The sequence below is a fragment of the Opisthocomus hoazin genome, chromosome 6 (genome assembly GCF_030867145.1).
Source record: "Opisthocomus hoazin isolate bOpiHoa1 chromosome 6, bOpiHoa1.hap1, whole genome shotgun sequence".
Lineage (NCBI taxonomy): Eukaryota > Metazoa > Chordata > Aves > Opisthocomiformes > Opisthocomidae > Opisthocomus > Opisthocomus hoazin.
This window is the reverse complement of record NC_134419.1, coordinates 29,118,809-29,133,741: the sequence shown is the minus strand read 5'-3', so window position 1 is coordinate 29,133,741 and position 14,933 is coordinate 29,118,809. Positions and strand designations below refer to the sequence as shown.

Genomic DNA, 14,933 nt, shown 5'->3' with positions numbered 1-14,933 from the left:
CCCAAAACTGTCCCCACAGAAGGCTGCCCATGCAGCCACAAGGCTCTGCCCACGCTGAGGGGCTGCCTGCTCCCACCCAACAGGCAGAGGCCCATGCCAGCAGGGAAAGAAACCGCTGCTATAACCAAAGCATAGTCTCTCTGCCAGAAAATGGCCAAGATAATGTTCTGCAGCTAGTTCTGCCTCCAGAAAGGAGCCCTTGTGCCATGTGGCTTCACCTTCGGGGCCTTTACCCTCTTCTGTCTCTGGAAGGAAAGCAAGCATCCTCCGAGATCACAGAAACGAGACACGGGAAACGCCGCGCTGCCGAGGGGATTTTTCAGAAGCGTTTATTTCACTGCTGACACTGGGGTCGCAGGAGGCAACCGCTCACCGAGCTGCCCTTCACTGCAGAAGCGTCACTCCCCTCAATCACGACAATCCACGGACGGTCGGTGTCTGCTCAGCTGGCAGCACCTACGTTACGCAGACCTACATCACTGGGACATTCACCTGTTAGGGACACCACTTAAAAGGATTAAAAATAATGCTAATAATAATAATGCAAACTACCAAGTAACACTTGGAGGCATCATGCAGACACCAGAGGATTTTAGACCACATGGCAGATCAGATTTGCTAGGTTTATTGGTGGACGAGCGCTAATCGCGTCCCTGCCAGCCCAACACAGTGCCAAGCTGGGGAGCATTCCCAGGCAGGACAACAGCTCCCTGCTCCACACCCAGCAGCAGGAAACACATCCAGGTCACAGTTTACACTTCCAGAACTACACAAGATTATCCGCTAGTAAAGGTGCAGGGGAGTCCTGAAACTTCTTTCTGTGCCACTGCCTGCTTCCTACCAAGCAGCACACACTTGAGTGCAGAAGCGTGCCTGAGCTGTGGGGTTTCTTTTTTCTCTCTTTTTTTTTTTTTTTTTTAAATAAAAAGAAAAGCTGACTGGTAAAATGTGGACAAAAAAAAAAAAAAAAAAAAAAAATCACATTACACTGGAAATATATAGATTGGCCCATGAGAAAGAAGCAGCTACATACTATTGCCCCATAACGAGTTTTTCTTCACCTGCAGTTTCAACTTCCCAACTGAGGTAGGGAAAGGGTGACCACAGGAAAAAAAGATGGTGTTTCCAAAGGATTCCACTGGTTTAAAATTATCCTTCTGAATCCTTCACGTAAAGTTAAAGTGTTCTTTAAGGAAACACTGCCTTTTTTTCCACAGCAACATTCAGTTTTGGTTTTTTTGGTTGTTTTGGGTGAGGAAAAGAGGGAGAAAGAAAACAAGCATCCCAGAGATGAAACGCTGGCAGTTTTGACACATTGTGGAAAGAAAGCACGACTATAAAAAGGAATGAAATAATGTAGTGAATCTGCAGACAGAAGGGAGAAGGAGAGAGTGCTGACATAGTTTGCACTGTGCCTGCTCCAACAGCACTCGGATTACACACCCTGTTCACACGGAAACATACTGTCATTCACAGCTGTCAGGAGAGGGAGAGCGGACACTCACAAACCAGGAGTTTAATTGTGTAGGAATCAGTCCTATAGAAGTCTTCATTGCCCCTCCTAGTACCAGACAGAATGTATTTTAAGGCATAATTTAACATACATTTCTTTCTAAAGCAATTTGAAGTGTAAAAAGCCAAAATGTCCGACACAGAAAACTCAACAATAGCTATTCTGACAGAGGTGAAAGCTATTATATGTACAGTGCAGTATTTGCGTTCAAACAGGGGAGTCTTGTCTTCCAAAAAAAAAAAAAAAAAAAAGAAAGAAAGAGAAATAACTGCAGACTGAGATTCTAAAAAAGCAAACATTGACAACACAAGGAATGTTCATTAGAGTCCAGTTCCCACTAGAGCTACTCAACGGGAGGACGTACACCGCCATTACGCTAAACCACACTGCTTGACTGTTCCCAGAGCACAGCCCCAGGAGGGGGGCAGAGCCGTGGGAGGCCAAACTCCGCAGTACCCTAGTGCAAACTGCCTCAGAGGAAAAGCCTGTAGTCAACAAGCCTTTACACCTATCGTTAGGCTTCACCAAGAGATGCAGTAGTCAGGTGTCACCTAACAATTTCAGGACACTCCTGTCAAAGTGATGGTCCTGTGTGGATTCTAATGCACATCCCCCGTGAACAGTGTCCTGCACACATACACCTGCCAGGCTACCAGCTTTCCCTCTTCCGTGATCGCAACTGGCTCACAGCCACCAGAATCTCACATAAACGATCAACATGATAAAAAACACAGCTACAGCTGCAAGTTTGGCGTAAGTGGAACGCATGTTCAGATACTTCGCATCCTGACGGTACTTCTTGGACAGACTGGACAAGCTGTTGGCCTTGGAATCAAGAGCTGTTGAAGGGAAAGGGGAGAGAAGTTAATCAAGATTAACCCAACCAGACGTTCCCCAAATGTCACATTAACTGTACACGTTCCTCTGGAGCAGCTGGAAGCACATTGGTTTCACACGGCAGTGTGGCCTGTGGCTATCTGCAGTGCTCTGGTGCTTGTCCTTGCTGGGATGAAAGCCACCCAAGCTGGTGGGACACTTGGTCTGGCCCAAAAGAAGCACTAGTACCTGCCAGGTGCTTCAAGATGCAACTGATCCAACCGAGATGGCCACCAAGGCCACAGCTTTTCTCAGGAGACTCAGGGATCAGCAAGCCTTTCCTCCGGTATGCTCTACCCACCCAGCTGACGCGGGGACAAGGAACCGTATGCCAAATATCAGCCATTCTCTGTACCTGAGAGGGCCTCTCCTCGCTGTAAGACTTCCTCGATGTTGGCCACCATAATCCTCTGCACGTCCTGCAGCTCTGTGTTGATGGAGCCCAGGTTCCTCCTCGCCCGGCTATCAATGTAGAGCTTCTTGGTTTTCTGGATGTAGGTGTCTGGAACGAGAGGGGGCTATCAGAGGGAATCTCGCCTAACACAGAGCAGCCTGGCTGCTGAAGGAGTAAGAACATTGCTGAGACAGCCAGCAGACTGCATGCAAACATTCACTGGAGAGAGGCCAAAAGACTTCAAAGCAGGAAATCTGAGTCAAAGGACAGCCACCATCCATTTCCCTATCGCTTCTCTATTCTCTTGCTCAAAACACCCATTTCTCCGGTGCCAAGAAGAAGTTGAACCGTCAGTTCCACAGGCCAAGCTGGAGAGGATTCTGTGCCTGCTGCTCCCCCCCATCAAGAAGCTTCCTAACCAGCCACAAAGTGAGGGACCTCACCAAATTCAATGAAGGAATAGGGCCTGGAGACCGTCGGCACCTTCTTGCCATGCTGCTCGTCAAACTCTGAATGCAAGTCTTCCAGATATGCAAAGGCCAGTTTCTTGGGGAATGCAGCTTCGCAGAGGACCAGGTAACACACTCCTTTCTCAATGATGTAGCTACAAGAACAGCAGACAGAGCATTAATCAATCAATTTTGAATCTATCCTATCAAACACCACTCTGCATATCTCTGTTCCCATGAGGCAATGAGAAATGGGTACAGGGACTTCCAGTTTGCCATGTCTGGATCGGGTGTAAATCTTTCTACAAAGTAATGGCTTATTTTTTCTTTGCCCAAAATAAATTTTCATGTAGCCTCAGACCCTATAACCATGCCAACAGCCTTGAGCTTTGACTGCACTGGAACAAACGTTGGCCTGTGAACACCATTATCCTCACAAAATACCAGCAACAAGAGAGTTATAATTTTGCAGTGAAAAAAGGGAGCAGAAGAAAGTTTGCCAGCGGAGTAGAGGAGAAGGTGGCCAACACGGCTCTAAGACAACACAGCACAGCCAAGAACCCGAGGCCCACAAACGGGAAGCTCTGCCCTGAGATTAGGACACGCACAAGAATTCGGTCTCAGAGTGCTAAAGAGCCGCGCAGCGACTGCCAGCTCCCGCTCTCCGTTTCGGAGCGCCGGGTATCCCCTTCCTCCCCAAACACCAGCCTGTGGCTGGGGTGTCACTATCCACACGCGTGACCTCAGAGGCAGCTGGGGAAAAATATTGGTGCCAGATGGTTTCTGTGACCTCCCCATATGGGTTTGCCGTGGGTGAGGATGACCATGCTACCAGCTCTTCGGCTGTGGTGTTAGGAGCTGCTCTTGCTGTGCGATGCCGTTTGGCTTGTTCTGGAGCTGAACGCGCAGAGGTCTTCTCCTCCTCCCACCACCCCATCCCATTGCACCTAATCCGTCCTCGTTTGCAGAGGCTTAGTGCTGACCTTGCTTCAGTGTGAGCTCCAGTGCCTCCGTCAGCACTGAGAACAGGGGCTTTTCATTATAATTCAGCCAAAAAGCCTACTGAAATAAGGGATAAGATAGAACCAATCTTGAGATTATTCAGGCTTTGCTACAGCTGTCTGCTGCTGCACATTCCCTACTACATTTTCCTCCTCATTTAGCCAACAGAAAAATAAAGGCAACAATATTTCCACCAAAACCAAGGGAGCGAAGACGGCAGATAACCCTGCATACGCTTTTCCATGTTTATCTGTATTATCCAGGGTCAAATTTAAATGCTACTTTTATGTTACCTTCCTTTGACTTTCTGCCTAATGCCAGCATTTAGCAGCCTAGTTAGCAGAAAGACTCACAGTATTAAAGAATTGACCCAGTCACGAGGGCGCCATAGTTAAGTAAGTAGCTTAAAATTTTGTTAATAGCTGTATCAGGCTTACAAAACAACTTCCTCCTGCTCCCCACTGTTTTTCCAGATACCTCAACAGGTCCAGGTCCTTTCAATTACCCATTCTCAGCTTGTTTCTGGGCTCAGGAGTGTCCATTTCTCCAGCTTCTATATGGCCTGTGTGCGAATCCTGCAAGCCTCCAAATAACAACCGATCCACCCCAACCAGAAGCATGAAACTCCAGTCACTATAATCCATTCCCCAAGCGTGTCCCCACGAGCCCATGCTTTTATTCCTTTTTACGTTTCTCAGCTTGCGCTGCGTCAGCGTGCCAGACTAATCCCACAGCACACCATGCATCTGTTCTTCTCTTACCCTTGCAGATCTGCTTGACAGCTTGGAGTTGCTACAAACCATCACCTAGAGCTCGATTTAGCCGCCGTCACGAACCGCATTATTTGAAAGTCTTTTGCAATAAGCAAAGCTCGTGTCAGACAGGAATCCTGACAGCATTCCCTGAGAGCCAGAGCAGTAAACTCCAGATGAGAGCAGTCTAAGGAACATTCCCTGTCCTTATCTCTTATCTTATTCCCCATCTCTTATCCCTGCTTGTGCCAGCTGGTCCTGCCTGGAGCTCTTCAGCTGTATTTCCCACTTGCTCCTCCCCTGATGTGATATTAGATGTGTTGGATTTAAAGTTGATCTGTCAGCACCACTGAGCACAAGCACACCTCATTCTGTCCCCGATTCAATTTTGTCAGCCCCCGTTCAACACCGGAGCAGTCAGTTCCCGCACAGCTGGGCTTCTCAGTCGTACCCTTGGTGGGTGCCTCCGAGCTCCAGCATAGCACCCAACCACACAGCAGCACACACGCACGCGGGGCAGACGGTGCTGTTTGCCACCGCTACCTTCTGTACACAGCACTTCCGTGCCCTGAGTACAGCCAGTAGGTTTCGTACAATTATCCTGATTATTTTGTGAGGGAAAAGCTTTACCCTGGTAACAGCAGCAAAGGCCAAGGGTTGTTTTCAGCACGACAGGTAAGAGCTGCTCCAGCCATTCAGCAGCCAAAGGTCAACTACAGACTGACAGCACAGCAGACTCCGCTGGCACTCCTGCGCCTGCACAGCTGCGTTCACCGAGTGCTGCAGCTGACAGGGTGACACCACTTGTGGAGCCGAAGTCTAAACACTGTGTTTGACAGAAACCACCTCAGTGGCCATAGTTTAAGCTCCACTTTTCAGCAAGACTAGGCTCTTCTCCAAATTGATCAAGCTAAAAATGTTCCAAACCACCTCGGCAAGTTCAGCAATATCCTTAGCCACACGTGTAACTCTCACCCCACAAAACGCTCTGCCTTGGTTTGTGCTGCCCTCAGCAGTCAGAGCTCTGATTTGGCAGAGCTAATGGTGTGTTGCGTTAACAAACGGCATGGCCATCAATCAGCATTATTTTCAACTAAATCTCAAACTCCTCCATTTCCTCCCCTGCCTGTACTGTTATCACAGGAGATTTTTCAATCTGAAAGTATTCTTTTCACACAGCTGCTGCTTTAATGTCTCATTTAAAGAGAGGCAGCAGCTGAGTGCTTTGCAGCAGCAGCTGTCAATTACCTGTAGAACCTGTCTAGGGACTCATGTAACACAGAGAAACACTCTTTTTCCCACTCCTCTGCCAGCCAGGTAACCCGGCCGTTTCTTTGAAACTGCTGTCAAAACACGAGTTTGCCCAAGCCCTCCTGCCTTGTCAGAACTGGTGACACTACGGCCACTGGCAAGAGGCTTCACCTTCCTGGGCACTGCAAGGAGCACAGCCTGCCCTGACACTACTCTGCTGGAGCCATGGAGGCAACACAAGAAGGGATTTACTGTAATCTACACAGACTCTTTCCCAAGGTTTCACTGCCAGTCAGAGCTACACCCATGCAGTGCCATGGAAGTTTTTAAATTCTAGGAAGTTTTAACTTCTAGAAAGAAGATGAGGCAGAGCAGCGCTTTCCAGTTATCGCTGGCAACAACACCCAAACCCGACAGGAGACAGGGATGGCCAGACTATTTAATCAAGGCTATCCTCTGAGCACTCTAACTCCCTATCAAAGGCAACCAGAAGCCAAAAGAAAGAGATGAAAAAAAAAACCCCTTGTTGCAGTTATATGTAAGACAATCACAAGAAAAGTTGCCCTCAGAACTTCACGGCTTTTGCCGAATATTGCCTGTCCGAAAAAACCTCTTGTTCCTGCCTTTTCATGTCGCTGAACCTCTGAAGAAAGGGACAGGGCAGGGGATTTGCTAAAGGGTCCTTGTTACGGAAACAGAGACCAAAAGCCAATCTTGCGGTGCATTCAAAGGCTGTCTCCCACCCACCCAGCTGCAAATGAGCACCCGGTCACCAGGACTGGGGAATGGAGAGGGATCCCGCTGCTGGCGGCGTGGCACAAGTGGTGCCAAGCGACGGAAATCTTGGTGCTTCACTGGCAAAACTCCACGACTCTGCCCGGGTGACCTCACGTGGCATCTGGTCTCAGAAACTTCTAACAATTATTTCCGCTAACAGCATAATCCTGATTCTTGACGAGATCTTGGGCTTGATCGAGTTCTCAAGTATTATTCTGCTAGGTAACTACACCACGTAAAGAAGCATTTCCTTTTCTCAGACATAAGCTTGGTCTCCTGCCTTTCACTGTCAATTCTTCCCCCGTTTACCTGCCTTTCCAGTTCCCTTGCTACTGGCTAAGGACTAAGGACTGACCTGCATTGTCTGTAAGCTTTCATTATTTTACATTCAAGTTCTCATTAGTGTGCTACTCAAGTACACCAAAAGTGCTTTGAAGTTGAAAGTCTCCAAACAGTTTAAGAAATTAACTAAACGCACCCAACACATATGGCAACAAAGTGACTGAATCTACAAGACGGGAGAAAAAAGTCTGCCAGATATTAAGGAAATAATAATAAAAAGGAAAAAAATCAGAGATGCTCTGTGTGCTTCTGCATGTGATGCTAATGTGTGCAAAGGGACTCTCTCACGGGACATGCAGGGAGGAAAATCTTGTGCAAGAGGAGCTCACAGTGGTACTGCCAGGCTGTTTTTACCAAGAACATCTCTTTTTTTAAAGAGACAAAACACAGTATCTTCGCAGGTGCAAACAAACAGAAAGACTTTGAAGGAACAGCACCTACATTTCTGTTCAGCAGAGGCAAAACTATGAACCCGGCAGAAAAACAAGTACCAGGCAGCAGCGCCAAGCAGCAGCCCCTCACCCGCTCTCCCCGTCGGGCAGCTGCGATGCTTCAGCTGGCGGAGCGGACAATCCAACAGCTCACGCTCTCTCAGGCAGCCCCGTTTCTAACAAACCCTCACCCCGACCCAGCAGCACCTTCGCTCCTTTCCACGGCGGCAGACGCCCGCTCCCCCGCGGATACTCACTGGAAAGCCATGGCTCCCGCTTCCAGGGTGCATCTCGTGGGGGACTGCTCGTTCAGCTTGCGGAAGAGCTGCTTCGCTTGGCTCTGGTACTGCTGCAGGTCGCGGCCTGACTGAGAAGGGAGGACAGGCTGTTGGGGGCGGCTGCTGCCGGAGTAAGGCAGGGGGGCTGCGGGGCCCCAGGCTCAGCCCGAGGAGGAGGAGCCGCCCCCAGCAGCGCAGTGGCGACTCCCCGCCTCCCACCCGCGCCCACCGGCCGGGAAACGCTTGTGCGGGAGCCGCCCCGCTTGTGAGGAGGGGCTGCACCGGCCCGGATGGGCCGCCCACCCCCCCGCCCGCGCCTCACCGACACACCGGGCCGGACCCCCGCCCGTGCGCGGCCCCACCTGCTCGTCCTCCTGCATGGAGGCGGCCAGCGGGAGCCCGTCCGCCACGCGGGCGATCATCGTGAGCAGCACCATCTCGCCGCCCCGCCGCGCCCCGCCCGCCGCCGCCGCCTGCCACGGAGCTGGCCGGAAACCTCCGCCACATCCGGTCCCACCACCGTAGCTGCACAGGCACTTCCGGCCGGAGCCAGCAAACCGCCCGGGCGACAACACGACCCCGCCACTAAACGGCCGCGGCGGCAGGGGAGGAGGAGCGCGACGAACCGGGCGCAGTCACGTCCCCCTTCCCTAGCCACACCCCCCGTGCTGAAGCACCGCCCACTCCCAAAACACGCCCCTCACTTTTAACCACGCCCATCCCACCCTCACGGCTCCGCCTCGTCGAGCCCCTCGCTGTGATTTAGCCCCGCCCCGCCAAGCTCCGCCCCTTCTCTCACACGTGACGCCCCGCTGGGGCGGGGTGGCGGCGGCGGCGGCGGCGGCGGCGGCGGCCCCGGTGGGCGCGCGGTAGGGCCGGCAGCCATGGCGGCGGCGGCGGAACGAAGCCGCCTCAGCTTCCCGGGCGGTGCCGGGGCCCTGGGGCGGCCCGTACCTATGAACCTCTTCGCCACTTGGGAGATCGACGGTTCCAGCCCTAGCTGCGTCCCCAGGTAACGGCGGGCGGACCCTTCTCCCTCAAGCGGGACCCCGCCCGCGGGGGGGGGCTGCTTCCTCACCCCCCCTTTCCCCGTAGCTTTGCGGTCTTTCCCTCAGTTTGAGTGTCCCTTCCGTCCATTTTGGGCTGTCGTCGTCGTCGTGTCCCCCCCCCGCCCCGCGTTACCACAGCCGTGGGCGGGGTTCCCCCTCCCCCTTCACTGGGACTGGGTGGGGGGCGCGAGGACCGTGTGAAGGCACCCTAAAAAGGGAGGGGGTGCTGCCCTCTGCGCCAGGTCAATGAGGGAGTCACCCTGTGGCCTCCCCCCATGCATTTGAGTGCCCCCCCGAAATAACCTAAATTGGGGTGCCCGGCTCCTTCCCCCACCGGGTTGTGCTCCCCGTGCCCCGCCATCCCGTGTGGACAGTCCTCTTAACGGGGGCTTCGCCCGGTAAATGCCCCGCCGTCGGTGGGCAGCAGTTTTTCTTTCCGCTGGTCTTCCACCCGCTCCCAGTCTCGAATCTCCTGTGCAGAAACAGGCAGATGCATCCCTTGCCTGCGCTTTTTTCAGCCCGCATGGGAGGGATCCCTTTCGAGTTTTTATGAAATTTGCGCTTTTCAAGCCTGGCTTTAGCAGAACGCCTCTGAGGATTTAAGCACTCTGAAGATGAATCTTTGCAGCACTCCTCTTTCTCTTTTTATTTTTTTTTTCATGGGGACGCAGCAAGTGAGCAAAAAGGGAGCAGAGTCATCGGGCTGACCTCGCAGGAATGTAAAGCTTTGCGAGCTTTACAAACCCCCCAAATCCCTCTGTCTTCTGCGCTATCCAGATAGCAGGTTGGTCTTGATGGCTGTGCCCCGGTCTTGCAGGACTAGCAGCTTGCTCCTGGGGCTAGTAACTGTCTTAGCTTCAACATTACCCACAGTCGAAGTGCTTTGACATCGTGGGCAGGGTGACGGGATGGGGTGGAAGAAAACCCGAGCCCTGCAGTTGCAGATGATCTTGGTTTCTAACAGCTTGTCTGTGCTGACAGTGCCTTGGAGTATCTGTTGGGCAGCAAGTTTGTCTGCTTGTGTCTTGTTTAGCCTTTCTTCTCTGCAGTGCGAGATCTTGGAAGGGGACTAGCACCAAGGGGAACTTGCCCCTCTGCAAGGACTCCCTCTGCCATGGAAGGAGTTGCCTGTATGGGAGGAGCTGGAGGAGCAGTTGGTGCACTTGTGATTTTTGCACTGGATTCCAGTGCGGTTTGCGTCGCCCCTGGTGTGATGTACAGAGGGCACGGAGGCCCTCTTGTAACACTGTTTTGAAAACTGTTCTCTCCATTGTGCCCTCCACTACAGGAAGGCGGTTGGGTTTCCATCTCATCCAACCTTGTAACAGTGGCTGTTCAACTGAAATAAAAACCCAAATGTCTGTCGCTGTCAAGGACTTCTAGTTCTGCATTATCATTTATGCTGATACTTGCAGATCTGAAAACGAATTCACAACATAGCTTGCTTGTTTGCAGATCTGTAGATGACCGGAAAATGCAGTGTAAGGACACCAGCCCTGCCTTGATGCAGTAGGGCATGGGGGTGCATCTGCATAGGGCTTGGCATCTAGGGTGGGTCCTGGCTGCTTGAGTTGCGTTGGGCAGCAGATTGCAGGCAGCTGGTCAAGGTGCCTGGAGGAATCTGGGTGATGCAAAGGACACGTGGGTGTCTGGGCAGCAGGGGCAGAAGTGGGGCTTGAGGGAGAAATTTTGGAGTCACTGGAGCAAGCTGTGAAGCAGGGCCTGGTGGAAGTGCTCACATTGCATGTACTGGGGCTTGAGGCAACGATGGGAGGACTGGGGCAACTGGGACCTTCTCAGAATGTAGCATTTGTGCGAGGGAGTTTGCGTGTGGTGGTGGGTCCCTCTGTTTTCAGCCCTGCTGTTGCCATCACTTTTGCCTGCTGCTCCAGGGTGCCCTTTTCTCCTGGAGCTGGAGGGTAAGTGCGCACCCGCCGCTGCTGACCGAAGGAGCCGGCCTTCCCACAGCCCCGCCGGCCGTGGGCTGGGCACGCGTGCGAGGGCTGCATATGGGGTGCAGTGTGTGGCAGGGCTGCAGCTGTAGCTGCGGGTGCCAAGTGTTTTGTGTCCCTCTGAAATGAAGTCAGGAGCAGCTGATGTTGCAGCTCCTGCAGCAATGTTAGCCTGATCGCAGGGTAAGGTGTGTGCTACGCTGCTTGTGCTGGGCAAGCCGTGAATTCTGTGGCAGCAGCTGGGGTGCAGAGCCTGGACGCTTGATCCTGCTGTTTCTAATCATTTAACGTCGTGTCTTGTGATGCAACATCAGGTCCAGGCTTTGCATTTCATTCAGGCTTTGCAGCAAACCTCTCTGTCAGAGAAGGCAGGAGGTTGAAAACCTTTAAATTACACTGTTGCTTCTATATTTTAAGTTTTTATTGTAATGATTTTTCCTGTGATGGAACAGCATTTGAGATTCTTTGTGTTAAAGCGAGAGAGACTGGGGTTAAAACTGTTCTGCAGGGGAAACAATATTCAAAATGAGCTTGCTCAAGCAGGCATCTGTGGGGACGTGGAAGGAGGATGTGGAGGAGAGTGGGCCTTGGTGTGTGGTCAAGTACAGTGGAGCTGCCTTGGTCTCTTCTGAGATTTCCACCAGCTACAAGTTCCCCGCTGGGTTTCTGTTGACAGGACAGGCCTTCGTAGTTGAGAAGAGACTTGAACTTGGCAGAAAGTCAGTGGATTCATGGAAGAGGGGCATGTGTTTGGGGAGGGAGTGTTCCTTCCTTCCCGTTTCTTTTTGGTATGATGAATCTTACCCTGTTTCTGAACCTTTTCTCCTACACTAGGCAGGAGCAGGAGTGGCCGGGTGGAAGCAGCGCCTGGAGTGGGCTGTGCCTGTGCGGCCATGGCTTGTGTGGGTGGGTGCTGAGGTGGAGGGCCCCTGCGGATGCGGTGCGTGCTTCCCAGAGGGTGGCTGAGAGCTGGGCCGTGGGAGGCAGATCTCTAACGCACGGCTCTTCAACGAGCTCTTCTTTGAAGGGTGATTTACCGAAAGCCCATTCCGCTTCGGGGGGGGAGGTGGTGTCAGTAAAATCTGGAAGGCTGCCTCAGTGCCTCTGTAAAGTTCCCTTGGGTGAAAAGGCTGTGTCTAAGCTTAAGGAAGAAGAATAGTGAAGAACCGTAGTGTTGTTCCACAATTGTGTGTTTTGAGTGAAACACAAGGTTAGGTGGTGTTTTGCACTTGTGCTGTGTCTCCCTTTCTTGTCTGCCATTTGCAGAAGTGATTTTCTGACTGCTTTCTCCAGCACATGTAGCTCCTGGGGGTTTTGAACAACGATGGTGAAATTCTGTTCTGAAATGGAAGTGCTTTCTTCTAGTCGTCCCAGAAATGTGACTCAAACTGTCTCGCTGTCTGGGTGTACCTGCCACGTACCAGAAGGCAGAGATGCTTACCTTTGTCTGCCATTTCTTCTGTGCCCTGAAATATTTTTCCTTGCAGAAGGTTACATTACGTAAAGTTCTCCCTACCACCTGTGAAAACTGAGAGTGGTGGTCTTGCTGCAGGACTGAGAGAATCAAAACTTCTCACTCTGTTTCCTTGCACTGAAAAGTAAGAATTATTGGGGGGGGGGGGGGGCTGGGGCTTTTTTTTGTTTTCTTTTTTTTCTTTCTGATCTCTTGGTGAAGCTGTGGGTGTGAATGGCTGGATGCAGTACCGTCCTGTCTCAAAGGAGCCTCGTGGGGAGGCTGTCTAGAGGAAGAGTGGTCTTGGAGGGGACAAAGCCTTGTTGGAAGGGGGTCTGCTGGAGCAGGAGAAGCCGAGGGTCAGTGCTGTCATTCAGAATGGGCTTTGCTTTAGGCTGCTGCCTTAGCTGTCACATATACAACTTGGTTTGGTCTCCATACACTTCACAGAATCACAGAATAGTAGGGGTTGGAAGGGACCTCTGTGGGTCATCTAGTCCAACCCCCCCGCCGAAGCAGGGTCACCTACAGTAGGCTGCACAGGACCTTGTCCAGGCGGGTCTTGAATATCTCCAGAGAAGGAGAATCCACAACCTCCCTGGGCAGCCTGTTCCAGTGCTCCGTCACCCTCAGAGAGAAGAAGTTCCTCCTCATGTTCAGACGGAACTTCCTGTGCCTCAGTTTGTGCCCATTGCCCCTTGTCCTGTCACTGGGCACCACTGAAAAGAGCTTGGCCCCATCCTCCTGACACCCACCCTTCAGATATTTGTAGGCATTTATAAGGTCCCCTCGCAGCCTTCTCTTCTTCAGGCTGAACAAGCCCAGTTCCCTCAACCTCTCCTCGTAGTGGAGATGCTCCAGTCCCCTCACCATCCTTGTAGCCCTCCGCTGGACTCTCTCCAGTAGCTCTTCATCCTTCTTGAACTGGGGAGCCCAGAACTGGACACAGTACTCCAGATGAGGCCTCACCAGGGCAGTGTAGAGGGGAAGGAGAACCTCCCTTGTCCTGCTGGCCACACTCTTCTTGATGCACCCCAGGATCCCATTGGCTTTCTTAGTTCCTGCTAAGCTTTGAGCTGTGAAGAGTATGGAGACCAAACTGGGCATGGATCAGGTGTGACCTGGTGTCCCTTGGAGATATGAAGGAAGCTATGGAGTACACCTGGGAAAGGACAATGCTGGAGATCTGAGGCGGTTTACTGGGCACTGCCTGAGCATTCCACATGCCAGCTTGCTGCTGTAGCTTGCCTGCCAGGTGGGGAAACATGAAGGGAATCTGCGCACATCCCCTGGACTCAGACAGGAGGTTGCTGGTGCAGGGATGTTGCTGCTCAGCATGCAGTGGGACGGCCTTGAAGCACGTGGACTTTCACACCAGCCCTGGTGCGAACATCCCCAGGGCAGTGGAAACTGATTGGGCTGAGGCTGTGGATTCACAGCAGCTGAGTGGGTCCTAACAGTTTGTTCATGCCCTAGGCTATGTGCTCCTCTCCCTGTGCCAGCTCCCATCTTCTGATCTGTCTCTCTGTTGGTTTTCTGTGGGTTAATGAGCTGCAGTGGTTTGCAGAGGGGCCTGCGAGCATGTAAAGGTGACAGCATGGATGTGTGACTGGGAGGGACACAGTGAGGACTGCTGGGGCATGGGACCACTCCAGCAAGCTTCGTGTTTGCACCTCTACACAGTGTTAATTCCTTCTCCCAGCTCAGTGCTGAGGGGGTTGTGACCTGCATGAAGTCCACGTCTGGCTGTTCTCTGTGAGGGTTAGCTGCAGATGCACTCAGAAGGGAGAGACTTTGCCTCTTTCTACGAAGGATGCGTGCCTACACTGGGAATGGGATCTTTGCGTGGCTGGTGAGAGCATGTTCTGGCCTGGCTCGAGCAATGGCAACTATATGCCGTATCAGCAGAGAAAGGTGGACAACTTGCTAGGGTGATAATTATGATCAGGTGATGCTACATAATTAAAAATGCTGATTAATTCAGGAAGGGATAGATGTGAATTTAAATGTATCAACCTCCTGATCTATTAGTATGTTTGTTTAAGATAACTGCTGGCACGGTTGTTTGGAGCTGACTAAATTTTTGGTACATTTGGAACTAGGAAAAAGTCTTAATTACTCAGATGGCTAGGTATGTTTCAGAAGTGCTTATTTGGAGGCTTTTTTTTGACTTTGTTTGAATAGCATGGAATGCCTAACATTTCACACTGAAGGGAATTGAATACAAATGAGCACACAGGATAGGCTTTAAAAAAAAAATCGCTAAGGCGATGTTGAATATTTGAGATGCGTGAGGAAGAGCATCCATGACTGCGCAATGGAGGTGAAATGCTTGGGGTAAAGCGCGGTCGCCAAAACCAACCCTGTTATTCTTAGAGCCAGGAGGTCCTATTTCTCCTTCCTAGTCTTTGTGG

The 14,933-nt window shown here is 51.8% G+C and overlaps 2 protein-coding genes across 10 annotated transcripts in view; one reads left to right on the top strand and one right to left on the bottom strand.

The window, feature by feature from the left end:
- Positions 1 to 313: 313 nt before the first annotated feature.
- Positions 314 to 8,598, bottom strand: SEC22B (SEC22 homolog B, vesicle trafficking protein). Its single transcript, XM_075422390.1, has 5 exons — positions 8,428 to 8,598; positions 8,045 to 8,154; positions 3,227 to 3,387; positions 2,745 to 2,891; positions 314 to 2,352 (listed from the first exon to the last, which is right to left on the bottom strand). Exons 1-5 carry the CDS (start codon positions 8,500 to 8,502, stop codon positions 2,198 to 2,200), a joined length of 648 nt encoding a protein of 215 aa, XP_075278505.1. The 5' UTR covers positions 8,503 to 8,598; the 3' UTR covers positions 314 to 2,197.
- A 316-nt stretch (positions 8,599 to 8,914) lies between these two features.
- The window catches only part of PACS2 (phosphofurin acidic cluster sorting protein 2), an 85,509-nt gene continuing 79,490 nt past the window's right edge, over positions 8,915 to 14,933 (top strand). For 6 of the 9 annotated variants that reach the window (XM_075422388.1, XM_075422384.1, XM_075422383.1 and 3 more), the window contains exon 1: positions 8,915 to 9,077. In XM_075422388.1, coding sequence (XP_075278503.1) covers positions 8,950 to 9,077 — 128 coding nt within the window. In that variant the 5' untranslated portion in view covers positions 8,915 to 8,949. Of the gene's footprint in view, positions 9,078 to 9,785; positions 9,899 to 14,933 lie in introns of all 9 variants that reach the window. The other 3 variants (XM_075422385.1, XM_075422387.1, XM_075422386.1) reach the window with 3 other exon arrangements.